This window comes from Macaca nemestrina, chromosome 20 (genome assembly GCF_043159975.1).
Source record: "Macaca nemestrina isolate mMacNem1 chromosome 20, mMacNem.hap1, whole genome shotgun sequence".
Lineage (NCBI taxonomy): Eukaryota > Metazoa > Chordata > Mammalia > Primates > Cercopithecidae > Macaca > Macaca nemestrina.
In genome coordinates this window covers 3,027,832-3,048,638 of record NC_092144.1, presented here as the reverse complement: position 1 = coordinate 3,048,638, position 20,807 = coordinate 3,027,832, and the positions used below count along the sequence as shown (strand labels likewise).

Sequence of the window (20,807 nt, the reverse complement as noted above, 5' to 3'; positions counted from 1 at the left end):
GGCAAACTGGCGGGCACCACCTTGCCAAGATACCCCTCTCCAGTAAAGTACCGGGCTTGACTTTGAGCAAACGTCTGCACCCTTAGCAAAACCCTCTGCAACCCAACTCCGCTCGCTGTGCAAGGCGCCGGGCAGCAGCCAGTGGCCAGCACACCTGCCTCCACTTGGGATTCCCAAGGAGGTAACAATCGGGTGTCGCCAAAACACACGGCGGCCCCGGACACAGAAGGAGGCCCACGCGGAATTCCGCAAGACAGACGGTCCCAGATACATCCACTCCAGGGACCAAACCCAGGCGATGTCATCAGCTTCCATCCCCACCCCCACGCCCAGAGAGCCCACCTGGCCTTCACTTCAAAGGCCCCACAGGCTGCCCTCACGCCGGGGGTGTGTGTTCTGGGTAGCTGATTTTCCCTTAGGTAAACCACCCTCCTTCAAAGCATATAGGTTGGGGTGGGGGCCTCACCACGGGGAGGCATGAGGTCATCGCCCGGTAGACTGGGGCAGGGCGGGGGAAGGAGGCGCCCTGAACCGGAGGATGAGTTTGGGGTGGAGAAAACAGGGGAAAAAACAAAACAGGTTTAGGCTGAACATCTGCACATTGGGGGGTCTCAGGCCACGGGGTGGGGACGGGTCCGGACGGCGGAAGGGGGGCAGGAGGGAGTCACGGGTTTGAGTAGGGGTAAAATGGCTCTGAATGGGGGACGCACTCCATATTCTAGGGATCCGAGATGGCCAGGCTTGCGTTTGGAAGAAGACACCGGGCAGGACGGAGGTCCAGTTTGGAGGAGGGAGGACTTGTGCATAGCTAGCTCGTCTGAGGCTTTGGTGGGAGAGCTGGATTTGGGGGGAATGGGGGCTGGCAGGGGGCACGCTGGGAGGGTGGGGGAGAAGAAATCAGAGAGACGAGGTGAGACGGGGACACCCATGCACTCAACCCGTACCTGCGGGGACTCGTGGACACAAGTGACCCCAGACACAGGTTTCCGGCTGTCCCGGGCTGGGACTGCATTTTACTGGGGCGAGGGGCTGGCTGGGGCCTGGGCGAGCCATGGCACACAACAGGCTCAGCCATGGTGGGGGGCTTCATGTGGGCAGGACCCAAGCTGGGAGGGTCTGAACTGGAAAGTCCCGGGGATGACAGGCCAGGGAGAAATTACCCGGGTTAGGAGGCGGGGTCTGCTGTTCTAGGGGTGCGCAGTGGGGTCCCCTGGTTGGGAGCGCAGAGTTCAGCCTATTTTCAAAAGAATGGTGGACGCTGACTGCGGCTGCGGGGAGGTCACGACTTGCAGGTGGCTCGGGGTGGGGGTCACGGCAGGCCCCGACGTGGGGGGACGCTGGGATTTGGGTGTTAACTCGGGAGACGGGGATGCTGAGGTCACCCGGGCCTAGTTCGGCCTGGGAGGCGGCATTCGAGGGGACTGGGGGCTCCTGGAGGGGCCTGAGCTGGGGTGGGGGTGGCAGCCTGCCCCGCCGTCTCGGTTTTGGGGGTCGCAGTCGAGCTCCGCCGCTTAGGGCCCGGGGGGCGGGTCCCCGACCCCGGTCGCCTCACCTGGCTCGCTCCCGTCGCTCGCTGGCTCCCGCCGACCCCGCCTCTCCCGGCACCGCACAGCGCCCGCCTCCGGCCCCCGCAGCTCCCGCAAGCCCGGCCGCAGCCGCCGCTGACGGGCTCCCGGGCTCCGCGGTCCCTAATATGGCGGCGGTCGCTCCTCCGCTGCCTCCCGGCTCCCTCCCTCCGCCGCGCGCGCCCAGCCGGCCGCGCGCACCCCCGCAACCCGGCCACGCCCCCACGCCGGGGCGCGGCGAATCGCGGCCACGCCCCCCGCCTGCCCCACACCTCGCCAGGCTCTGCCAACTCCGAGTGGCTGCGCCTGCGCGCGTTGGGCATCTCGGGAGGACGTGACGTCTCCCGCGATTCGAATCAATACAGGAAGCGCGGCTCCACGCGTTGCCCAGGGCAACCGCGACCGGAAGAGGACCGGCCAGGTGCTAGACGTTGCAGAAATGGCTCTGGTAGGTTGAGGGTGTGGTTCCCACTGGGGACAGTCGCGGAATGGGGCGCCACAGGGCAGACCCTTCCTAGGGCAGATTGAAGCCAGGCACACCACAGTGCGGCATTGACGTTGAGCCTAACGAGCGCAGATAGGACCCAACACCAGGTGCGTGTGCCGAACGTAGAAACGTCACTGCTGAGAGTCATTCATTTATTCAACAAGCATGCATTGCGCTCCTACTAAGTGCTGCTCCTCCAGGCCCCAGTGAGACAGCAGGAAACAAAACAGGTGTTTACGCCGGGTGTGGTGGCTCAGGCCTGTAATCCCAGCACTTTGGGAGGCCGAGGCGGGCGGATCACCTGAGGCGCGGAGTTCAAGACCAGCCTGGCCGACACAGTGAAAGCCCGTCTCTACTAAAAATAGAAAAATTAGCCGGGCGTGGTGGCGCATGCCTGTAATCCCAGCTACTCGGGAGGCTGAGGCAAGAGAATCCCTTGAACCCAGGAGGCGGAGGTTGCAGTGAGCCGAGATTGCACCACTGCACTCCAGCCAGGGCGAAAGAGCAAGACTATGTCTTGAAAAAAAAACCCAAAAAAACAAAAACAGGTTTCAAAAAAAATTCTGGGCCGGGCGCGGTGGCTCACGCCTGTAATCACAGCACTTTGGGAGGCGGAGGCAGGTGGATCACCTGAGGTCAGAAGTTCGAGACCAGCCTGGCCAACATAGTGAAACCCCGTCTCTACTAAAAATACAAAAAATTATCCGAGCATCGTGGCAGGTGCCTGTAATTCCAGCTACTCAGGAGTCTGAGGCAGAAGAATTGCTTGAACCGGGGAAGCAGAGGTTTCAATGAGCTGAGATCGCGCCATTGTACTCCAGCCTGGGCAACAGGGCAAGACTCCATCTCAAAAAAAAAACAAGGTTAAACATAGAATTTCCACATGACAGAGCAGTAACACTCCTAGGTATCTACCTAAGAGAAATAAACATGTAACATCCATGCAAAAACTCACACACCCATGTGCATAGCAGCTTTATTCTTAACAGCCACAAAGTACACACAACCCAAATGTGCATCAACAGATGAATGGAAAACGCTCCATTCATACAATGACACGGTATTTTGCAATATGAGACAATGAGGCTCTGACACAGGCTACAACTTGGATGAACCTCGAAAGCATTGTGCCCAGTGAAACAAGCCAGACACAACACAGTGAGTGATTCCATTGATATGAAATGTCCACATAAGCAAATTCATAGAGACAGGAAGTGGATTAGTGGTTGCCAGAGGCTGGAAGAGGGGGATCAGGAGTGACTGGAATGAACTTTATTTTGGGGGGTTGATGGATATGTTCTAAAATTGATATGATGGCCATGCACCTGGCTCACACCTGTATTCCCAGCACTTTGGGAGGCCAAGGTGGGCAGATCACTTGAGGTCAGGAGTTCGAGATCAGCCTGGCCAATCTGGTGAAACCCCGTCTCTACTAAAAATACAAAAATGAGCCAGGTGTGGTGGCGCGCACCTGTAGTCCCAGCTACTCGGGAGGCTGAGGCAGGGGAATCACTTGAACCCGGGAAGTGGAGGTTGCAGTGAGCCCAGATCATGCCACCACACTCCAGTCTGGGCGTCACAGCAAGACTCCGTCTCAGAAAAAAAAAAAAAAAAAAAAATTGATGTGATGATGGCTGCCTGACTCTGAATATACTAAACACCACTCAATTATCACGTAACACGGATGAATTGTACAGTATGTAAACTATATCTCAATACAGCTGTTATTTAAAAAGTTCTTGCCAGGCACAGTGGCTTGCACCTATAATCCCAGTGCTTTGGGAGGCCGAGGCAGGTGGATCATGATGTCAAGAGATTGAGACCATCCTGGCCAACACGGTGAAACCCCGTCTCTACTAAAAATACAAAAATTAGCTGGGCGTGGTGGCACGTGCCTGTAATCCCAGCTTCTCAGGAGGCTGAGGTAGGAGAATCACTTGAACCCGGGAGACGGAGGTTGAAGTGAGCTGAGATTGCACCACTGCACTCCAGCCTGACAACAGAGCAAGACTCGGTCTCAAAAAAAAAAAAATTCCCCTTTGTCTGGAGCTGAGTTAAGGAGAAAAGACAACAGGGAATAGGAGGCGGCAAGAGGTTACGGTTTCAGATGCAGTGCTCGGGGATGGTCTTATTGCAAACACGATGTTTTAATAAAGATCTGAAAGAGGAGCCAGGCGCGGTGGCTCACGGCTGTAATCCTGGCACTTTGAGAGGCCGAGGTGGGCGGGTCACTTAAGGTCAGGCCTTCAAGACCAGCCTGGCCAATATGGTGAAACCTCATCTCTACTAAAACTACAAAAATTAGCCAGGCGTGGCAGCAGGCCCCTGTATTCCCAGCTACTCGGGAGGCTGAGGGAGGAGAATCGTTGGAACCCGGGAGGTGGAGGTTACAGTGAGCTGAGATCGCACCACTGCACTCCAGCCTGGGCAACACAGCAAGACTCTGTCTCAAAAGAATAAAGATAAAATAAAAGAGAGGAGAGGGAGATTCTGACACAGAAACACAGAGACAGACACACAGGGGTCAAGGCCAGGTGATGACAGTGGCAGAGATGGGAGTGACGAAGCCACAAGCCGAGCAACACCAAGGATTGGCAGCCACCCCCAGAAGCTGGAAGAGGCAGGAAGGATCCTCCCCTGGGGCCTCCAGAGAGGGCACAGCTCTGCAGACACCTGGATTCCAGACTTCTGGCTCACAGGGACTTGCTCAATCTTAGAGGAACCACAGAACAGAAGGCACAGGCATGGTTCTTCCTTGCTGTCAGTTTCTCGCAGGTCTGCAGAGGCCAGATGCCAAGTTCTCTGACTTACACAGGCCTTGCTTTTGGCTGAGGCTTTGATATCTGTGTCCTGCACCCTGGGATTATCTCCTCCCGGGGAGCATCCTTGGGGCCAATCATACCTGGCACCCTGCCCTTGTAGCCTTCCTGAGTCAGCACAGCTCCTGGTCCACAGGAAGTCCTCTGTAAACAGCCGGAACCACAAACATGTTGAGGTGACGTCCTCGCAAGGCGGCTGAGGGCTGCAGTGAGGCCTGTTATCTGCAGTCAGCTTTCCAACACGTAGGAAGGCAATGCAATAATTAAAAAAAAAAAAGGCCGGGCGCGGTGGCTCAAGCCTGTAATCCCAGCACTTTGGGAGGCCGAGACGGGTGGATCACGAGGTCAGGAGATCGAGACCATCCTGGCTAATACGGTGAAACCCCGTCTCTACTAAAAATACAAAAAACTAGCCGGGCGAGGTGGCGGGCGCCTGTAGTCCCAGCTACTCGGGAGGCTGAGGCAGGAGAATGGCGTGAACCCGGGAGGCGGAGCTTGCAGTGAGCTGAGATTCGGCCACTGCACTCCAGCCTGGGCGACAGAGCGAGACTCCGTCTCAAAAAAAAAAAAAAAAAAAAAAAGGGGGTGGGCTGGGCGCGGTGGCTCACGCCTGTAATCCCAGCACTTTGGGAGGCCAAGGCAGGCGGATCACAAGGTCACGAGATCGAGAGCATCCTCGCTAACATGGTGAATCCCCATCTCTACTAAAAAAATACAACAAATTAGCCCAGTGTGGTGGCGGGCGCCTGTAGTCCCAGCTACCAGGGAGGCTGAGGCAGGAGAATGGTGTGAACCCAGGAGTCAGAGCTTGCAGTGAACCGAGATTGCGCCATTGCACTCCAGCCTGGGTGACAGCAAGACTCCGTCTCAAAAAAAAAGGGGTGTCAGTTCTACAAGGCCAGACACTGTGTCTGTTTTGTCCTGTGTTCTCTGTGCCAAGGACACTGTCCAGCATACAGTAGTTACTCAATAAATATTTGTGAATGTTGTCTTAACCTAGAAGTTGGCTTTCCAAAGGGATTTCTTTGCTATGCACAGCATTTTATGTTTTTTCATTAATTTTTATTTAATTTTTTTTTTTGAGGTGGAGTCTCGCTCTGTTGCCCAAGCTGGAGTGCAGTGGTATGATCTTGGCTCACTGCAACTTCCGCCTCCTGGGTTCAAGCGATGCTCCCGCCTCAGACTTGATGCTGCTGCCTCAGACTCCTGAGTAGCTGGAATTACAGGCACCTACCACCACGCCCAGCTAATTTTAGTATTTTTAGTAGAGATGGGGTTTCACCATGTTGGCCAGGCTGGTCTCAAACTCCTGACCACAGGTGATCCACCTGCCTTGGCCTCCCAAAGTGCTGGAATTACAGGTGTGAGCTACCATGCCCAGCCATATTTTTTTAATTAATTGCTCACTTTTTTTTTTTTTTTTTTGAGACAGAGTCTTGCTCTGTCACCCAGGCTGGAATGCAGTGGTGTGTGTGATTACAGCTCACTGGATCTTTGAACTCCTGGACTCAAGCTATCAAACCTCCTGAGCAGCTGGGCCTGCAGGCATGAGCCACCACACCCAGTTGATTTTTTTTTTTTTTTTTTTGAGACAGAGTCTTGCTCTGTTGCCCAGGCTGGAGTGCAGTGACAGGATCTCAACTCACTATAACCTCTGTCTCCCAGACTCAAGAGATTCTCCTGCCTCAGCCTCCCAAGTAGCTGGGATTACAGGCTGAGCCACTGCGCCCAGCTAAATTAAAAAAAAATTTTTTTCTGTTGAGACGGGGACTTATTACATTGCCCAGGCTGGTCTTGGAATCTTGAGCTCAAGCAATCATCCTCTCACCCCACAGCCTCCCAAAGTGCCAGGATTATGGTTACGAGCCACCACTCCTGGCAATCGCCCACATTTAAAAAATGAGAGATTGTAAGCGGGGCACAGTAGCTCACGCCTGTAATCCCAGCACTTTGGGAGGCCAAGGCAGGTAGATCACCTGTGGTGAGGAGTTCAAGACCAGCCTGGCCAACATGGTGAAACCCCGTCTCTACTAAAAATACAAAAAGTTAGCTGTGTGTGGTGGCAGGTACCTGTAGTCTCAGCTACTCGGGAGGGTGAAGCAGGAGAATTGCTTGAACCTGGAAGGCAGAGGTTGCAGCTAGCTGTGATCGTGCCACTGCACTCCATCCTGGGCGACAAAGTGAGACTCTGTCTCCAAAAAGAAAAGAAAGAGAAAAAATTAGGCGAGGTGTCATGCGTCTGTATCCCAGCTACTAGGGCAGCTGAGGTGGGAGAATCACTTGAATTTGAGGCTGCAATGAGCATTGAGTATACCACTGCACTCCGCCTGGGTGACAAAGAAAGACTCTGTCTCTAAAAAATAAATAATTTTTAAAAAGAAAGAAAGAAAAGAAAAGATCAAAAGCATAAATACATAAAAAAGCTCCCACGGGGGCAGTAAAGATGAGTGAGCTGATTGGATTCTGGCTCTGTTTAAGAGGGAGAGTCTACAGGACTGTGGATGGATAGGATGATGAGGTGAGAACAATTAATGTGGGGTTCACCTCTCCAGCTGCTCCTCTCAACACCTGTACTCATCCTTAGGATCATTTTTCTAAATTCCCACATCCAATGTATCTACAAATCCTGTTTGTTTCTTCTTCAGAATTAATCTGGCACCTGCATATTTCTGTTCTCTCTGCTTCTTTCTTTATTTTTTGAGACGGAGTTTCGCTCTTGTTGCCCGGGCTGGAGTGCAATGGCACAATCTCGGCTCACCGCAACCTCTGCCTCCTGGGTTCCAGCGATTCTCCTGCCTCAGCCTCCCAAGTAGCTGGGATGACAGGTATGCCCCAACACGCCTGGCTAATTTTGTATTTTTAGTAGAGACGGAGTTTCTCCATGTTGGTCAGGCTGGTCTCAAACCCACGATCTCAGGTGATTGGCCTGCCTCGGCCTCCCAAAGTGCTGGGATTACCGGCGTAAGCCACCGCACCCGTCCTTGTTCTCTCTGCTTCTAACCTTACTCTTCCATTGTCTGTTTCCTTTTTTTTTTTTGAGATGGACTTTCACTTTTGTCACCCAGGCTGGAGTGGAATGGTGTGTGATCTTGGCTCACCGCAACCTCTGCCCCCAGTGTTCAAGCGATTCTCTGGCCTCAGCCTCCTGAGTAGCTGGGATTACAGGCGCGCACCACCACACCCAGCTATTCTTTGTATTTTTAGTAGAGACGGGGGTTTCACCATGTTGGCCAGGCTGGTTTCAAACTTCCGACCTCTGGTAACCCATCCAGCTCGGCCTCCCAAAGTGTTGGGATTACCGGTGTGAGCCACCGCACCCGGCTTCTTTCAGGTCTTTCTTCAGATGTCACCACCTCACATTCTGGCCACCCTTCCTGAAACTGCTCCCCCTATCCATACACCGCCCTTGGCTACCGAATTTTTTTTCTCGTTAGCCTTTTTCACTATCTAATAGGTATTGCGTTTACTTATCCTGTTATTTTCTGTCTCCGTAATAACACTGTGAGGCGTACGAGGGTAAGGGCTGCAGGCTGTCTTGTCCTCAAGGTCCATGTACTATTTATTACATACGTGAATGAATGAACGACTACATTTCTTCGTTTTTTTATTCCTCATCTACTTAGGGTTCCAGCTCCCTGTGCCCATTGGCCACGCCTCTGGAGTCTGACCACGCCTAGAAACACTGCGCATGCTCCGTCGCTAGCCAGCCCAGGCTCGGCGCAGAATCGGCAGAAACCATTCTCACTTCTAGTACCGCAGTGGGGGGGGTTGGTGATAATTTTTTCCCGTGAAAGGTCATACGTTGCCCGTCCCGTTCCCCGAGGAATGCACTAGGAATACCGTTCCTGTGCTTGCATGAGCTATGGCACCAGCACCGACTCTGGCTTCCGGGCCTCTGTCCTGCACGGGAGCCTCTCACTAGGTCTCCCCCGGGGCTACGTTGGTGCCGTCCGGTACGGTCACGTGGGCGAGAAAATGGCGACCCCCAGACCGCACTGCGAGCGTCGCGGCAGGTGAAGCGGTGGTGGCGGAGGCGTCCGCGGGAACTGGCCGGGCCGACGGGCCCTGAGTCTCCAGAGCTCGGTGAGGCGTCCCGGAGGCGGCGATCACGGTGCGGGGCCCGGGTCTGGCGGACGGTGGCACTGGGAGCGCCTCGTTAGGGAATCCGTTCTCAGGGATTCGTTGGCTGTGGATGGGGCCGGTTAAGGGGTCTCGAGTCCCGGCGATCTCTTTCCTCTGGGATTTTTTACATGAAAGAGTGCCTGCCTCACGTCCTGAAGCTCCTATGTCGTACGGCTGGGTCTCGATGGTCCCCAGTGCCCTGCCAGCTCGCACAGGCCTGGCCTCTGTGGTTTCTGATGATCCCTCTTTAAAGGTGTCACTCTCCAGTGATGGTCACCTGTGCTTAGGTGGCTACACCGCCCTCGTCAGGCCCAGGCAGCCTTGCTGACGCCACTGTTAACCAGCGAGGGCTGCCGGCATGCCATAGCCTGCCTGTCCTGAGATGAAGCATCTCTCCAGGTTTTCAGCATCCTCCAGGTTCTCATCCTCCAGGTTCTCAGCCCTTCTCCCCTCCTTGGCTGTGTTCTTTCATCCTAAATCATTCAACAAAGCGTTGGCGGTTTAGAGCCCGACTCTGGAGCCAGACTTCCTGGATTCCTAACTCTTCACGCTGCTCCCAAGCAAGTTCCCAAGCACAGTCCCAAACTGTGCCTCAGTTTCCTCACCTGTAAAATGGGGACAATCTTAGTAACTACCTCATAGGGTAGTGATGTGGATTGAATAAATTAATGAATGTAAAGAGCATGGAGTGCCTGGCGCATAGCAAATGCTATGTAAGTGTCAGCGGCTATTGTCATGGTTATCGTTTTTATTTATCTATTTTGAGACAGGGTCTTGCTCTGTCACTTAGTCTGGAGCGCAATGGCACGATCTCAGCTCACTGCAACGTCCGCCTCTCTGGAGTTCAGGCGATTCTCCTACCTCAGCCTCCCGAGTAACTGGGATTACAGGCACCCACCACCATGCCCAGCTAATTTTTGTATTTTTAGTAGAGATGGAGTTTCACCATGTTGGTCAGCTGGTCTCGAACTCCGGAATTCAGATGATCTGTCCACCTCGGCTTCCCAAAGTGCTGGGATTACAGGTGGAGCCACCGCGCCCAGCCGGTTATTGTTTTTATTGAGTCCCTACTGCGTGCTGGTCATTGCACTAAGTGCTGGGAATACAACAGTGACCAAGATAGACTCAGTCGCAGCCTTCAGAGTTCTATTCTGATGAGGGATAAGATCAACCACAAACAACTAAACCAATAATTTCCAATATGATATCTAGGACTCTTCGGTGCCATGGAGAAAAATAAAGTCGAGCAAGCGAAAAGAGATGAAAGACAACATTGTCCATTGTGATCAGGGAAGGGTTCCATGAGGAAGTGACATTTGAGACCCAGGAACGTGAGAGGAGCACGGGTGTTCCTGGACCAAACTGAGGGTCGGGCTGCTATTTCTCGTGGTCCAATAACAAGATGCAGATTAACTGGGGAGGAAGAGAGTTTTTATTTCTGTAACCAGTTACAGGGAGGAGGCCTGGAAAATATCGCCAGACCAACTCAAAATGACAAAGTTTTCCAGAGCTTATATACCCTCTAAGCTATACATCTACATGTAAGTGTGCATTCATTTAAAGACATAAGTGACTAACTTCTTTTAATCTATAAGATCTGAATCCTGAAGACCTTCCTTTGGAACCTCAGTAAATTTACTTAATCTGAATGGGTCGAGGTGCTGGGGTAATTGCCCTTAACTTGTCTCCTGCTAAATCATGGCGGTTTGGGGAGTTCTTCAGACACCCAGTAAAACTTGTTTAATCCTAAACGGGTCCCATTAAGAATTCCTTCATTATTGGCTGGGAGCGGTGGCTCAAGCCTGTAATTGCAGCACTTTGGGAGGCCGAGATGGGCAGATCCCCTGAGGTCGGAAGTTCGAGACCAGCCTGACCAACATGGAGAAACCCTTTTTTTTTTGAGATGGAGTCTCGCTGTGTCACCCGGGCTGGAGTGCAGTGGCCAGATCTCAGCTCACTGCAAGCTCCGCTTCCTGGGTTTACGCCATTCTCCTGTCTCAGCCTCCTGAGTAGCTGGGACTACAGGCGCCCGCCACCTCTCCCGGCTAGTTTTTTGTATTTTTAGTAGAGACGGGGTTTCACCACGTTAGCCAGGATGGTCTTGATCTCCTGACCTCGTGATCCGCCCGTCTCGGCCTCCCAAAGTGCTGGGATTACAGGCTTGAGCCACCGCGCCCGGCCTTTGTTGTTGTTGTTGTTGAGACAGAGTCTCGCTCTGCCGCTGGGGCTGGAGTGCAGTGGCCGGATCTCAGCTCACTGCAAGCTCTGCCTCCCGGGTTTACGCCCTTCTCCTGCCTCAGGCTCCCGAGTAGCTGGGACTACAGGCGCCCGCCACCTCGCCTGGCTAGTTTTTTGTATTTTTAGTAGAGACGGGGTTTCACTGTGTTAGCCAGGATGGTCTCGATCTCCTGACCTCGTGATCCGCCCGTCTCAGCCTCCCAAAGTGCTGGGATTACAGGCTTGAGCCACCGCGCCCGGCCAGAGAGAAACCCCATCTCTACTAAAAATATAAAGCCATGAATATCGGGTGGGGATTGCTAGGGACATTCTGGGGGTCAGCTGTCCTTCTGGCTGCTGTGTGGAGAGCAGACAGTGGAGGTCATTTCTGATAGGCCTATAGGCGAGAGGCAGTGCAGAGACTGAGGCCCAGAGAGAGAAAGCAACTTCTGGAACGCTGCACAGCTAGTGGGGGGTTGGAGCTGAGCTTTCAGCCCAGATGCTCAGGTTAGTCAGTGGGTAGGAAGTTGCCCCGCCCAGATCCTAGGAACAAGCCAACGAGCTGGTGAAGGGGGCTTCTAACCTGAGCTCTCATTTTTCTGCTGTAGGTTCTCACACGCCCGCGTCCCGAGGTTTAGCCTGAGCAGGGTTGTGGAAGGCCGGGGCCCATCACAGCACGATGGTGACGGAGCAGGAGGTGGATGCCATCGGGCAGACGCTGGTGGACCCCAAGCAGCCCCTGCAGGCCCGCTTCCGGGCGCTGTTCACGCTGCGCGGGCTCGGTGGCCCAGGCGCCATTGCCTGGATCAGCCAGGCCTTCAGTGACGATTCCGCCCTGCTCAAGCATGAGCTGGCCTACTGCCTGGGCCAGATGCAGGATGCCCGCGCCATCCCCGTGCTGGTGGACGTGCTGCAAGACACCCGTCAGGAGCCCATGGTGCGCCATGAGGCAGGTGAGCACCTGTCTGTGTCCCAGGCACCTGCTCCCTCCTGCCTGACCTCTTCATGACCCCATGTGTCCCCGTTCTCACTCAGGTGATAAATATCAGGGTGGTCAACTGCCCCAGAAGGCACCACATAGTAAATACCTGCAGCTCTGCAGCCAGACAGCGAGTCAGCGAAGCCAGCGTGGGTCGTCTGTCACTAAATGGCTAAGGTGGTGTGCCCAGACAATCCCAGCTGGGTGGGGGGCAGGGGCAGTGGCTCAGGCCTGTAATCTTAGCACTTTGAGAGGCCCAGGAAGGTGGATCGTTTTAACTCAGGAGTTCAAGACCATCCTGGGCAACATGGCAAAACCCTGTCTCTAGAAAAAATACAAAAATTAGCTGGGCACGGTGGCATGCACCTGTAGTCCCAGCTACTTGGGAGGCTGAGGAGGGAGAATTGCTTGAGCCTGGGTAGTCAAGGTTGCAGTGAGCCGTTCCAGCCTGGGCAACAGAGTAAGATCCTGTCTGTAAAAAAATAAAAAACAGCCGGGCACGGTGGCTCACGCCTGTAATCTCAGCACTTTGGGAGGCCGAGGCGGGCGGATCACAAGGTCAGGAGATCGAGACCACGGTGAAACCCCGTCTCTACTAAAAATACAAAAAATTAGCCGGGCGCGGTTGTGGGCGCCTGTAGTCCCAGCTACTCGGGAGGCTGAGGCAGGAGAATGGCGTGAACCCGGGAGGCGGAGCTTGCAGTGAGCCGAGATCGCGCCACTGCACTCCAGCCTGGGCGACAGAGCGAGACTCCGTCTCAAAAAAAAAAAAATAAATAAATAAATAAAAAAATAAAATAAAAAACAAACTTCATTTGTAAGTGCTAAGATTTGAATTTCATATAAATTCCACCCATCAGGAAGTACTATCCCTTTGATTTTTTGTTTTAAACCATTTATTTGTTTGTTTTGAGTCAGAGTCTCACTCTGTCACCCAGGCTGGGGTACTGTGGTGCCGTCTTGGTTTCCTGCAACCTCTGCCTCTCGGATTCAAGTGATTCTCCTGCCTTAGCCTCCCAAGTAGCTAGCATTACAGGTGTGTGCCACCACGCCTGGGTGATTTTTGTGTTTTTAGTAGAGATGGGTTTTGTCATGTTGGCCAGGCTGGCCTTGAACTCCTGGCCTCAAGTGATCCACCTGCCTCGGCCTCCCAAAGTACTGGGATTACAGGCGTGAGCCACTGCGTCCAGCCTTAGACCCTTAAAAGTGTTTTAAAAATCAGTTTTTACTCATATAAAAACAGGCGACAAGCCATAGATCCCCACTCCTAATGTATGTTAGATTTACTCCACTCATTGGACATACCTTTTTGAGCACCTACTGTATGCCAGGCTCTGTCACGTATGTGAGAGTCAAAACAGTGACAAGACAGATACAAGCCAGGCATTGTGGCTCACGCCTATGGTCCCGGCTACTTAAGAGGCTGAGGCAGAAGGATTACTTGAACCAGGGAGGTTGAGGCTGTAGTGGGGCCATGATCGCGCCACTGCACTCCAGCCTGGGCAACAGAGCGAGACCCTGCCTCAAAAAAAAAGGACTGTTCAGGTCAGGTGCGGTGGCTCCCACCTGTAATCCTAGCAATTTGGGAGGCTGAGGCGGGTGGATCACCTGAGGTCAGGAGTTCAAGACTAGCCTGGACAACATGGTGAAACTCCGTCTCAACTAAAAACACAAAAAAATTAGCGGGGCGTGGTGACGGGCACCTGTAATCCCAGCTACTTCGGGAGGCTGAGGCAGGAGAATCGCTTGAACCCGGGAAGCGGAGTTTGCTGTGAGTGGAGATCACGCCATTGAACTCCAGCCTGGGCCTCAAGGGCAAAGCTCTGTCTAAAAAAAAAAAAAAAAAAAAAAAAAAATGGACCGTTGTAGCAAGGGACCTAGACAGGAAAGGAAGGAAAGGACGCCAGTGACTCAGGTAGTTGGCGCGTCTGTGTCACTGAGATTGTTTCTGTGTTTCTGTAACCAGTGAGTTCATTTGCAATTAGCGCGTGGGAGGTGCCTGACACAGAGCGTGTGTTGGCGCAACCGGGACTGACTCTTCCCGGCAGAGGGAGCCTTTCAGGCAGGTGCACAAATGCAAACTGCAACCTTCGGGAAAGGCAAAAGCTACCAGCTCAGCTGCCTCACAGGCAGGGCCCTTGAACTCGATTCTGAAAAAAATAAAATGAACATCTGCACCCAGAGCTCTGCAGGGAGCCGCCGCCAGCCTAGCTCCGACCTGGGCTTGCTGCCTGCACTTGCGCCTGCACCCGAACCCACCCAAGTGCAGCACCAGTGGCCCCAAAGTGGAGTCTCCAGCCGGCAGGCCTGGCCTGTTTGGGCATTTTTTGTTTGTTTGTTTTTTGTTTTTGAGACAGGGTCTCACTGTGTCGCCCGTGCTGGAGTACGGTGGTGTGATCATAGCTCACTGCAACCCTGACCGCCTGGGTTCTTGGAACTGCTTGCCAGCTGTGATCCCGAGTTGCAGGGACATACTTGTCTCCCTGTCTCATGGAGCGGGCCGGGATCGGGTCCGTTTTGCTCTGAGCAACAGCCGGTGCGGTTCCAGGCAATGCCTAGCTCTGGGGAGGGGATGCTGATTGGTCCAGCGGGGAGCCTGTACCCACTGCTGCTCCAATCAGCCATGGCCAGAGGCGGGGCTTCCCCACAGGGGCAGAGCCGTGGGAGGGGTGTCCTCTGGTCCCACAGGTAGCCGGGCATTTTCCACATATCCATCCCACCAACGTGAACTCTCTGGCTGCTGCTTCTCAGGGGAGGCCCTGGGGGCCATCGGGGACCCGGAGGTTCTGGAGCTCCTGAAGCAATATTCCTCGGACCCCGTCATCGAGGTAACCAGGCCCCCGCTTGTCTCCCTGCCAGTCTCGGGTCCCTGGGAAGCCCTAGCCAGCTCTGCCCCAGCCCTGGCCTGGAGCAGCCTCAAACCCTCCCCATCTCTGATTGCCAGGACCACCATTTGGCCAAGGATGCCCCAGGGATGAGGGAGGCGAGGGCAAGAACCCGGAGAGACACTTGCTGAGCCCCATTTGGCAAAACGGCGACAACCAGCTTTGCTTACCCACTTCCATCCTGGGCCTTGAGCCCCTGAGCAGGCCTGACCCCCTTTCTCTGAACCCCCACGTCCAGTCCCTCTGCCAAGACCCCTCTGAACCCACCCAGTGCCCTCTACCTCTGATACCTTGCCCGGGCCCACCAGACCTCTTCAGGGGTCTCTGGCTTCCTTCCAACATTTCTTCTTGTTTTTCAAAATAACAGCTTTATTGCCAGGTGCTATGGCTCACGCCTGTAATCCTAGCACTTTGGGAGGCCAAGGCGGATGGATTACCCAGCCCCGCGTAGCTGGGACTACAGGCGCCTGCCACCTCGCCCAGCTAGTTTTTTGTATTTTTTAGTAGAGACGGGGTTTCACCGTGTTAGCCAGGATGGTCTCAATCTCCTGACCTCATGATCCGCCTGTCTCGGCCTCCCAAAGTGCTGGGATTACAGGCTTGAGCCACCGCGCCCAGCTAGGTTTTGTATTTCTAGTAGAGATGAGGTTTCACCATGTTGGCCAGGCTTTTTTTTTTTTTTCTTTCTTTTTTTGAGAGAAAGTCTCGCTGCAACGCCCAGGCTGGAGTGCAATGGTGGTACAATCTCCGCTCACTGCAACCTCCGCTTCCTGGGTTCAAGCGATTCTCCTGCCTCAGCCTCCCCAGGAGCTGGGATTACAGGTGCCCGCCACCACGCCTGACTAATTTTTGTGTTTTCAGTAGAGATGGGGTTTCACCATATTGGCCAGGCTGGTCTTGAACCTCTCACCTCAAATGATCTGCCCACCTTGGCCTCCCAAAGTGTTGGGATTACAGGCGTGAGCCACAATACCTGGCCTATTCTTTTATGTTCAGGTGGATCACCTGAGGTCAGGAGTTCGAGACTAGCCTGGCCAAAATAGAGCTACCCCGTCTCTACTAAAAATAAAAAAATTGGCCGGGCGCGGTGGCTCAAGCCTGTAATCCCAGCACTTTGGGAGGCCGAGACGGGCGGATCACGAGGTCAGGAGATCGAGACCATCCTGGCTAACACAGTGAAACCCCGTCTCTACTAAAAATACAAAAAAAACTAGCTGGGCAAGGTGGCGGGCGCCTGTAGTCCCAGCTACTCAGGAGGCTGAGGCCGGAGAATGGCGTAAACCCGGGAGGCGGAGCTTGCAGTGAGCTGAGATCCGGCCACTGCACTCCAGCCTGGGCGGCAGAGCGAGACTCCGTCTCAAAAAAAAATAAATAAAATAAAATAAAAGCGGACGCCTGTAGTCCCAGCTACTCGGGAGGTGGAGGCAGGAGAATGGCGTGAACCCGGGAGGCGGAGCTTGCAGTGAGCTGAGATCCGGCCACTGCACTCCAGCCTGGGTGACAGCGCGAGACTCCGTCTCAAAAAAAAAAAAAAAAAAAAAAAAAAAAAAAAAAAACAAATAAAATAAAAATAAAAATTAAAAAAAAAAAAAAAAATTAGCCTGGCGAGGTTGCAGGCACCTGTAGCCCTAGCTACTTGGGAGGCTGAGGCAGGAGAATCGCTTGAACCTGGGAGGGGGAGGTTGCAGTGAGCCAAGATCGCACCACTGCACTCCAGCCTGGGCGACACAGCGGGCATAATCTTCTTTATAGTAATACCCATTATAATCAGAGGCTTTGGGAATTGGCTAGTGCCCCTAATAATTGGTGCTCCTGACATGGCATTCCCCTGTATAAATAACATAAGCTTCTGACTCCTTACCCCCTCTCTCGCATCCGCCATAGTAGAGGCCGGCGCCCAGGACACCTTATCTCTGTAAAGAAAAAAAAATCATGAAACAAATTTTTTTTATTAGTTTTTTCTTTATAGAGGCGAGGTCCCACTCTGTCACCCAGGCTGGTCTGGAACTCCTGGGCTCAAGTGATCCTCCTGCCTTCGTCTCCCTAACTGCTGGGATTATGGGCATGAGCCACTGCCTCCGGCCCCATCCTTCCTTTCTGTGGCTGAGTCACGTTCCGTGGTGTAGACGGCTCATGCCGTGTCAGTCCACTCACTGTGGCTGATGCTTGGGTTATCTCTGCTTTTTAGCCATTATGAGTCACGCCGCCACGGACATGTGTGTGCATGTGTTTGTGTGGACATGCGTGTTCCTTTCTCCCCTGCCACTCGTCCACATCCCACCCTGACCCTCAGTCTTTCCTCCTCCGGGGCAGCAGCGGGTACGTGTGACCCTCAATTCTGCTGTTCTGTTCCATGCTTAAAGCTCTCACCGTGTGTCATCACCTTTAGAACGAAATCCCAAGCCCTCTCCATGGCCCGCAGGCCTTACCTAGTCAGGCTGGGCCCTGCGTGTCCCGTTGGCCCTCACCCCTCCCGCAGGGTCCTGCCTCAGGGCCTTTGCACCTGCTTCCCCATCCCCGGGTCTCCACCTGACTCCCTCCCTAAGCTGGTTGAGGTCTCTGCCTCCACATCACCTCCTCCCTGAGGCCCTCCCCAGCCCTCCAGCTGTCCCCATCACTCACAAGTCAGCCACCCCCGCTGGCTTACCTCCTGCCTGGAAGGATCGGTTAGTTACCCTGCCAGTGGCTCTCTCCCCTGCTAAGCTGCCATCCCGGGGGGATGGGGAAGGGCCCCCGTGGACCCCCAGGACCAACTGCTGTCTGCGTACTCCCTCCCCGCAGGTGGCCGAGACCTGCCAGCTGGCTGTGCGCAGGCTGGAGTGGCTGCAGCAGCACGGCGGGGAGCCGACGGCAGGACCCTACCTCTCCGTGGACCCTGCCCCGCCGGCTGAGGAGCGTGACGTGGGGCGCCTGCGGGAGGCGCTGCTGGACGAGTCCCGGCCGCTCTTCGAGCGATACCGCGCCATGTTCGCCCTGCGCAACGCGGGAGGCGAGGAGGCCGCCCTGGCGCTGGCCGAGGGTGAGGAGGGGCTCCTCGGGTGGGGTCCTGGGCAGTGCCTCGCTGTGAGGTTCAGTGATGGCATCTGTGCAGTGGGACCGCTGCCTGCCCCAGGGAACGGCGTACCGGGCCTGGCCCCAAGCATTTCCCATGGGGCCTGTTAAGAACCCGTGCGAGCGTCCCTGGGTCCCCACACCTCCCAGCTCTTCCCGCCCCCATAGCTGCGGTCAGTTCCCCTGGACAGCCCTAATCACTGGGGCTGGGGGAGGGGCGTCCTCAAGATAGAGCACTCCAGGTTGGGCATGGTACCTCACGCCTGTCGTCCCAGCACTTTGGGAGGCTGAGGTGGGAAGATCGCCAGGACTTTGGGACCTGCCTGGGCAACATAGCAAGACCCCATGTCTTAAGAAAAGACAGAGCTCCCCTTCCCACCTCTCCTGGCCCCAGCGAGTGCCCCTCTCCCCTGCAGGCCTGCACTGTGGGAGCGCCCTCTTCCGCCACGAGGTCGGCTACGTCCTGGGACAGCTGCAGCATGAGGCGGCGGTGCCCCAGTTGGCAGCTGCCCTGGCCCGGTGCGCCGAGAACCCCATGGTGCGGCACGAGTGCGCGGAGGCCCTGGGCGCCATCGCCCGGCCCGCCTGCCTGGCCGCGCTGCAGGCTCACGCGGACGACCCAGAGCGCGTGGTGCGTGAGAGCTGCGAGGTGGCTCTGGACATGTATGAGCACGAGACCGGGCGAGCCTTCCAGTACGCGGACGGCCTGGAGCAGCTACACGGGGCCCCCTCCTAGGGCCCCGCCCTCACCTGGGGCTCCCTGAGGATTCTTGAGGGCCGCTCCTCCCCCGCAGGGCTTTGGCGTCTAAACTGAGTGTGTGTGTGAATCGGTGTCATCACTTGTGTCTTGCTGGGTGCACGGTTGCTGTCCTTCTCTGGGACCCAGGAGCTGCCTTTGTGCTGTGACTCCCTGAGTCCACTGGCAGCTCCCCGGGGCCTAGCGCAGGGCTGTAGGGTGGAAGTTTCCAGGTTCAGGGGTGGGACTCTGCGGGAGGCTCTGGGATGCCCTGCTCAGGACAGGGGAGGATTGCCAGGGAAGCCAGGGGCAGAGCTGGAGCTCTTGGAAGAGGCTGGCATTATGGTGGCTTCAGTTTCACTAGGAATGAGGCCCAGGGTCTGGGGGCCTCTGACTCCCCCACCCCCAGGCCTGGGCAGGGATGGGGTGGTGGTCCCTGAGTGGGTCAGGTGGGGCACAGCGGCCAGGGAGGGACAAGCAGACCCCACAGCGCTGCCCAGATGGAATATTAAATTATTTTTGCCAAACATTGACTCCTGAGTGTGTTGGGTGAGGGGAGCGTGGGAGGGAGGGAGAGGTGGGGGCTTTCGGGAAACGTTGCCCAAGAGCGTGTGCCCAGCCAACTCCCTCCAAGGGGGCTCTGGGGAAACCGCCTTCCAGCCTGGCCCTTCCCGGACCCCCATCTTCTCCCAGCTCCTCCGTGTGTGGCCAGGGACAGCCCACTTACCTCTGTAAAATGGGCATAGCCGTAGAATCACAGGTGCACAGCTCCTGGTCTGCAGCCAGAGAAGCCAAAACCAGAAGACAGGCGGCCAAACGCGACGGGAACCGACTGTCCACTGAGCAGTGTTCTCCACCAGAGCACTCCATCCTGCCCGCGGGTGTCAGTTTCGCTTGTCATGGGGTGGGGGGGGGGGCGGTGTGCAGCTGGCGTCTAGTCAGAGTCGGGGGAGGCCAGTGATGCTGGAAGACACCCTCCAGCACTCAGTCTCCACAACAGAGAATGATCCGGCCCCAAATGAGTGCAGAGGTTGAGACACCTGCCTGAAAGTCACGTGTTTGATTATAGGTTTTTAATTTTAATTTATTTTATTATTATTTTTGTTGAGATGGGATTTCACTCGTTACCCAGGATGGAGTGCAATGGCGCGATCTCGGTTCATTGCAACCTCCACCTGCCAGGCTCAAGCATTTCTCCTGCCTCAGCCTAACAAGTAACTGGGATTATAGGCATGCACCATCACGCCCAGCTAAATTTTTTTTTGTTTATATATATATATATATATATTTTTTTGAGATGGAGTCTCGCTCTGTCACCAGGCTGGAGTGCAGTGGCGCGATCTCGGCTCACTGCAAGCTCCGCCTCCCGGGTTCACACCATTCTCCTGCCTCAGCCTCCTGAATAGCTGGGACTACAGGCGCACACTGCCACACCTGGCTAATTTTTTGTATCTTTAGTAGACACGGGTTTCATCATGTTAGCCAGGATGGTCTCAATCTCCTGACCATGATCCGCCTGCCTCAGCCTCCCAAAGTGCTGGGATTACAGGCGTGAGCCACCACGCCCAGCCTTTTTTTTTTTTTTTCCCTCCCCTGGAGATGGAGTCTTGCTCTGTCGCCCAGGCTGGAGTGCATTGGCGCGATCTTAGCTCTCCTCAACCTCTGCCTCCCAGCTGCAAGCAACTCTCCTGCCTCAGCCTCCCAAGTAGCTGGGATTACAGGCATTTGCCACCATCCATGCCCCGCTAATTTTTGTATTCTTAGTAGAGATGAGGTTTCACCATGTTGGCCAGGCTAGTCTTGAACTCTTGACCTTGTGATCTGCCCACCTCAGCCTCCCAAAGTGCTGGAATTACAGGCGTGAGCCACTGCGCTTGGCCCATCTTTTTTTTTTTTTTTTTTTTTTTTTTAATGGAGAGGGTCTCGCTCTGTCTCCTAGGCTGTAG

The 20,807-nt window shown here is 54.9% G+C and overlaps 2 protein-coding genes across 7 annotated transcripts in view; one reads left to right on the top strand and one right to left on the bottom strand.

Moving 5' to 3' along the window:
• Window positions 1-1,734, bottom strand: part of LOC105485530 (fizzy and cell division cycle 20 related 1) — a 29,097-nt gene extending 27,363 nt beyond the window's left edge. Inside the window, exon 1 of one of the 2 annotated variants that reach the window (XM_011747901.3) lies at window positions 1,553-1,734. The gene's annotated coding sequence lies outside the window, so the exon portion shown is untranslated. The remainder of the gene's footprint in view (window positions 1-1,552) is intronic. The other variant, XM_011747903.3, reaches the window with a different exon arrangement.
• Window positions 1,735-1,896: 162 nt separating this feature from the next.
• On the top strand, window positions 1,897-18,952 carry LOC105485548 (deoxyhypusine hydroxylase). Of its 5 annotated transcripts, none has more exons than XM_071088043.1 (5): window positions 1,897-2,013; window positions 11,819-12,163; window positions 14,878-15,017; window positions 17,856-18,093; window positions 18,542-18,952. In XM_071088043.1, the coding sequence occupies exons 2-5, from the start codon at window positions 11,890-11,892 to the stop codon at window positions 18,859-18,861; spliced, it is 972 nt and encodes a 323-aa protein (XP_070944144.1). In that variant the 5' UTR covers window positions 1,897-2,013; window positions 11,819-11,889; the 3' UTR covers window positions 18,862-18,952. The 5 variants fall into 5 exon arrangements, with proteins under 5 accessions (XP_070944144.1, XP_070944143.1, XP_070944141.1 ...); XM_071088042.1 differs by lacking the exon at window positions 1,897-2,013 and adding an exon at window positions 8,543-8,982; XM_071088040.1 differs by lacking the exon at window positions 1,897-2,013 and adding an exon at window positions 8,547-8,954.
• The last annotated feature ends 1,855 nt before the right edge of the window (window positions 18,953-20,807 follow it).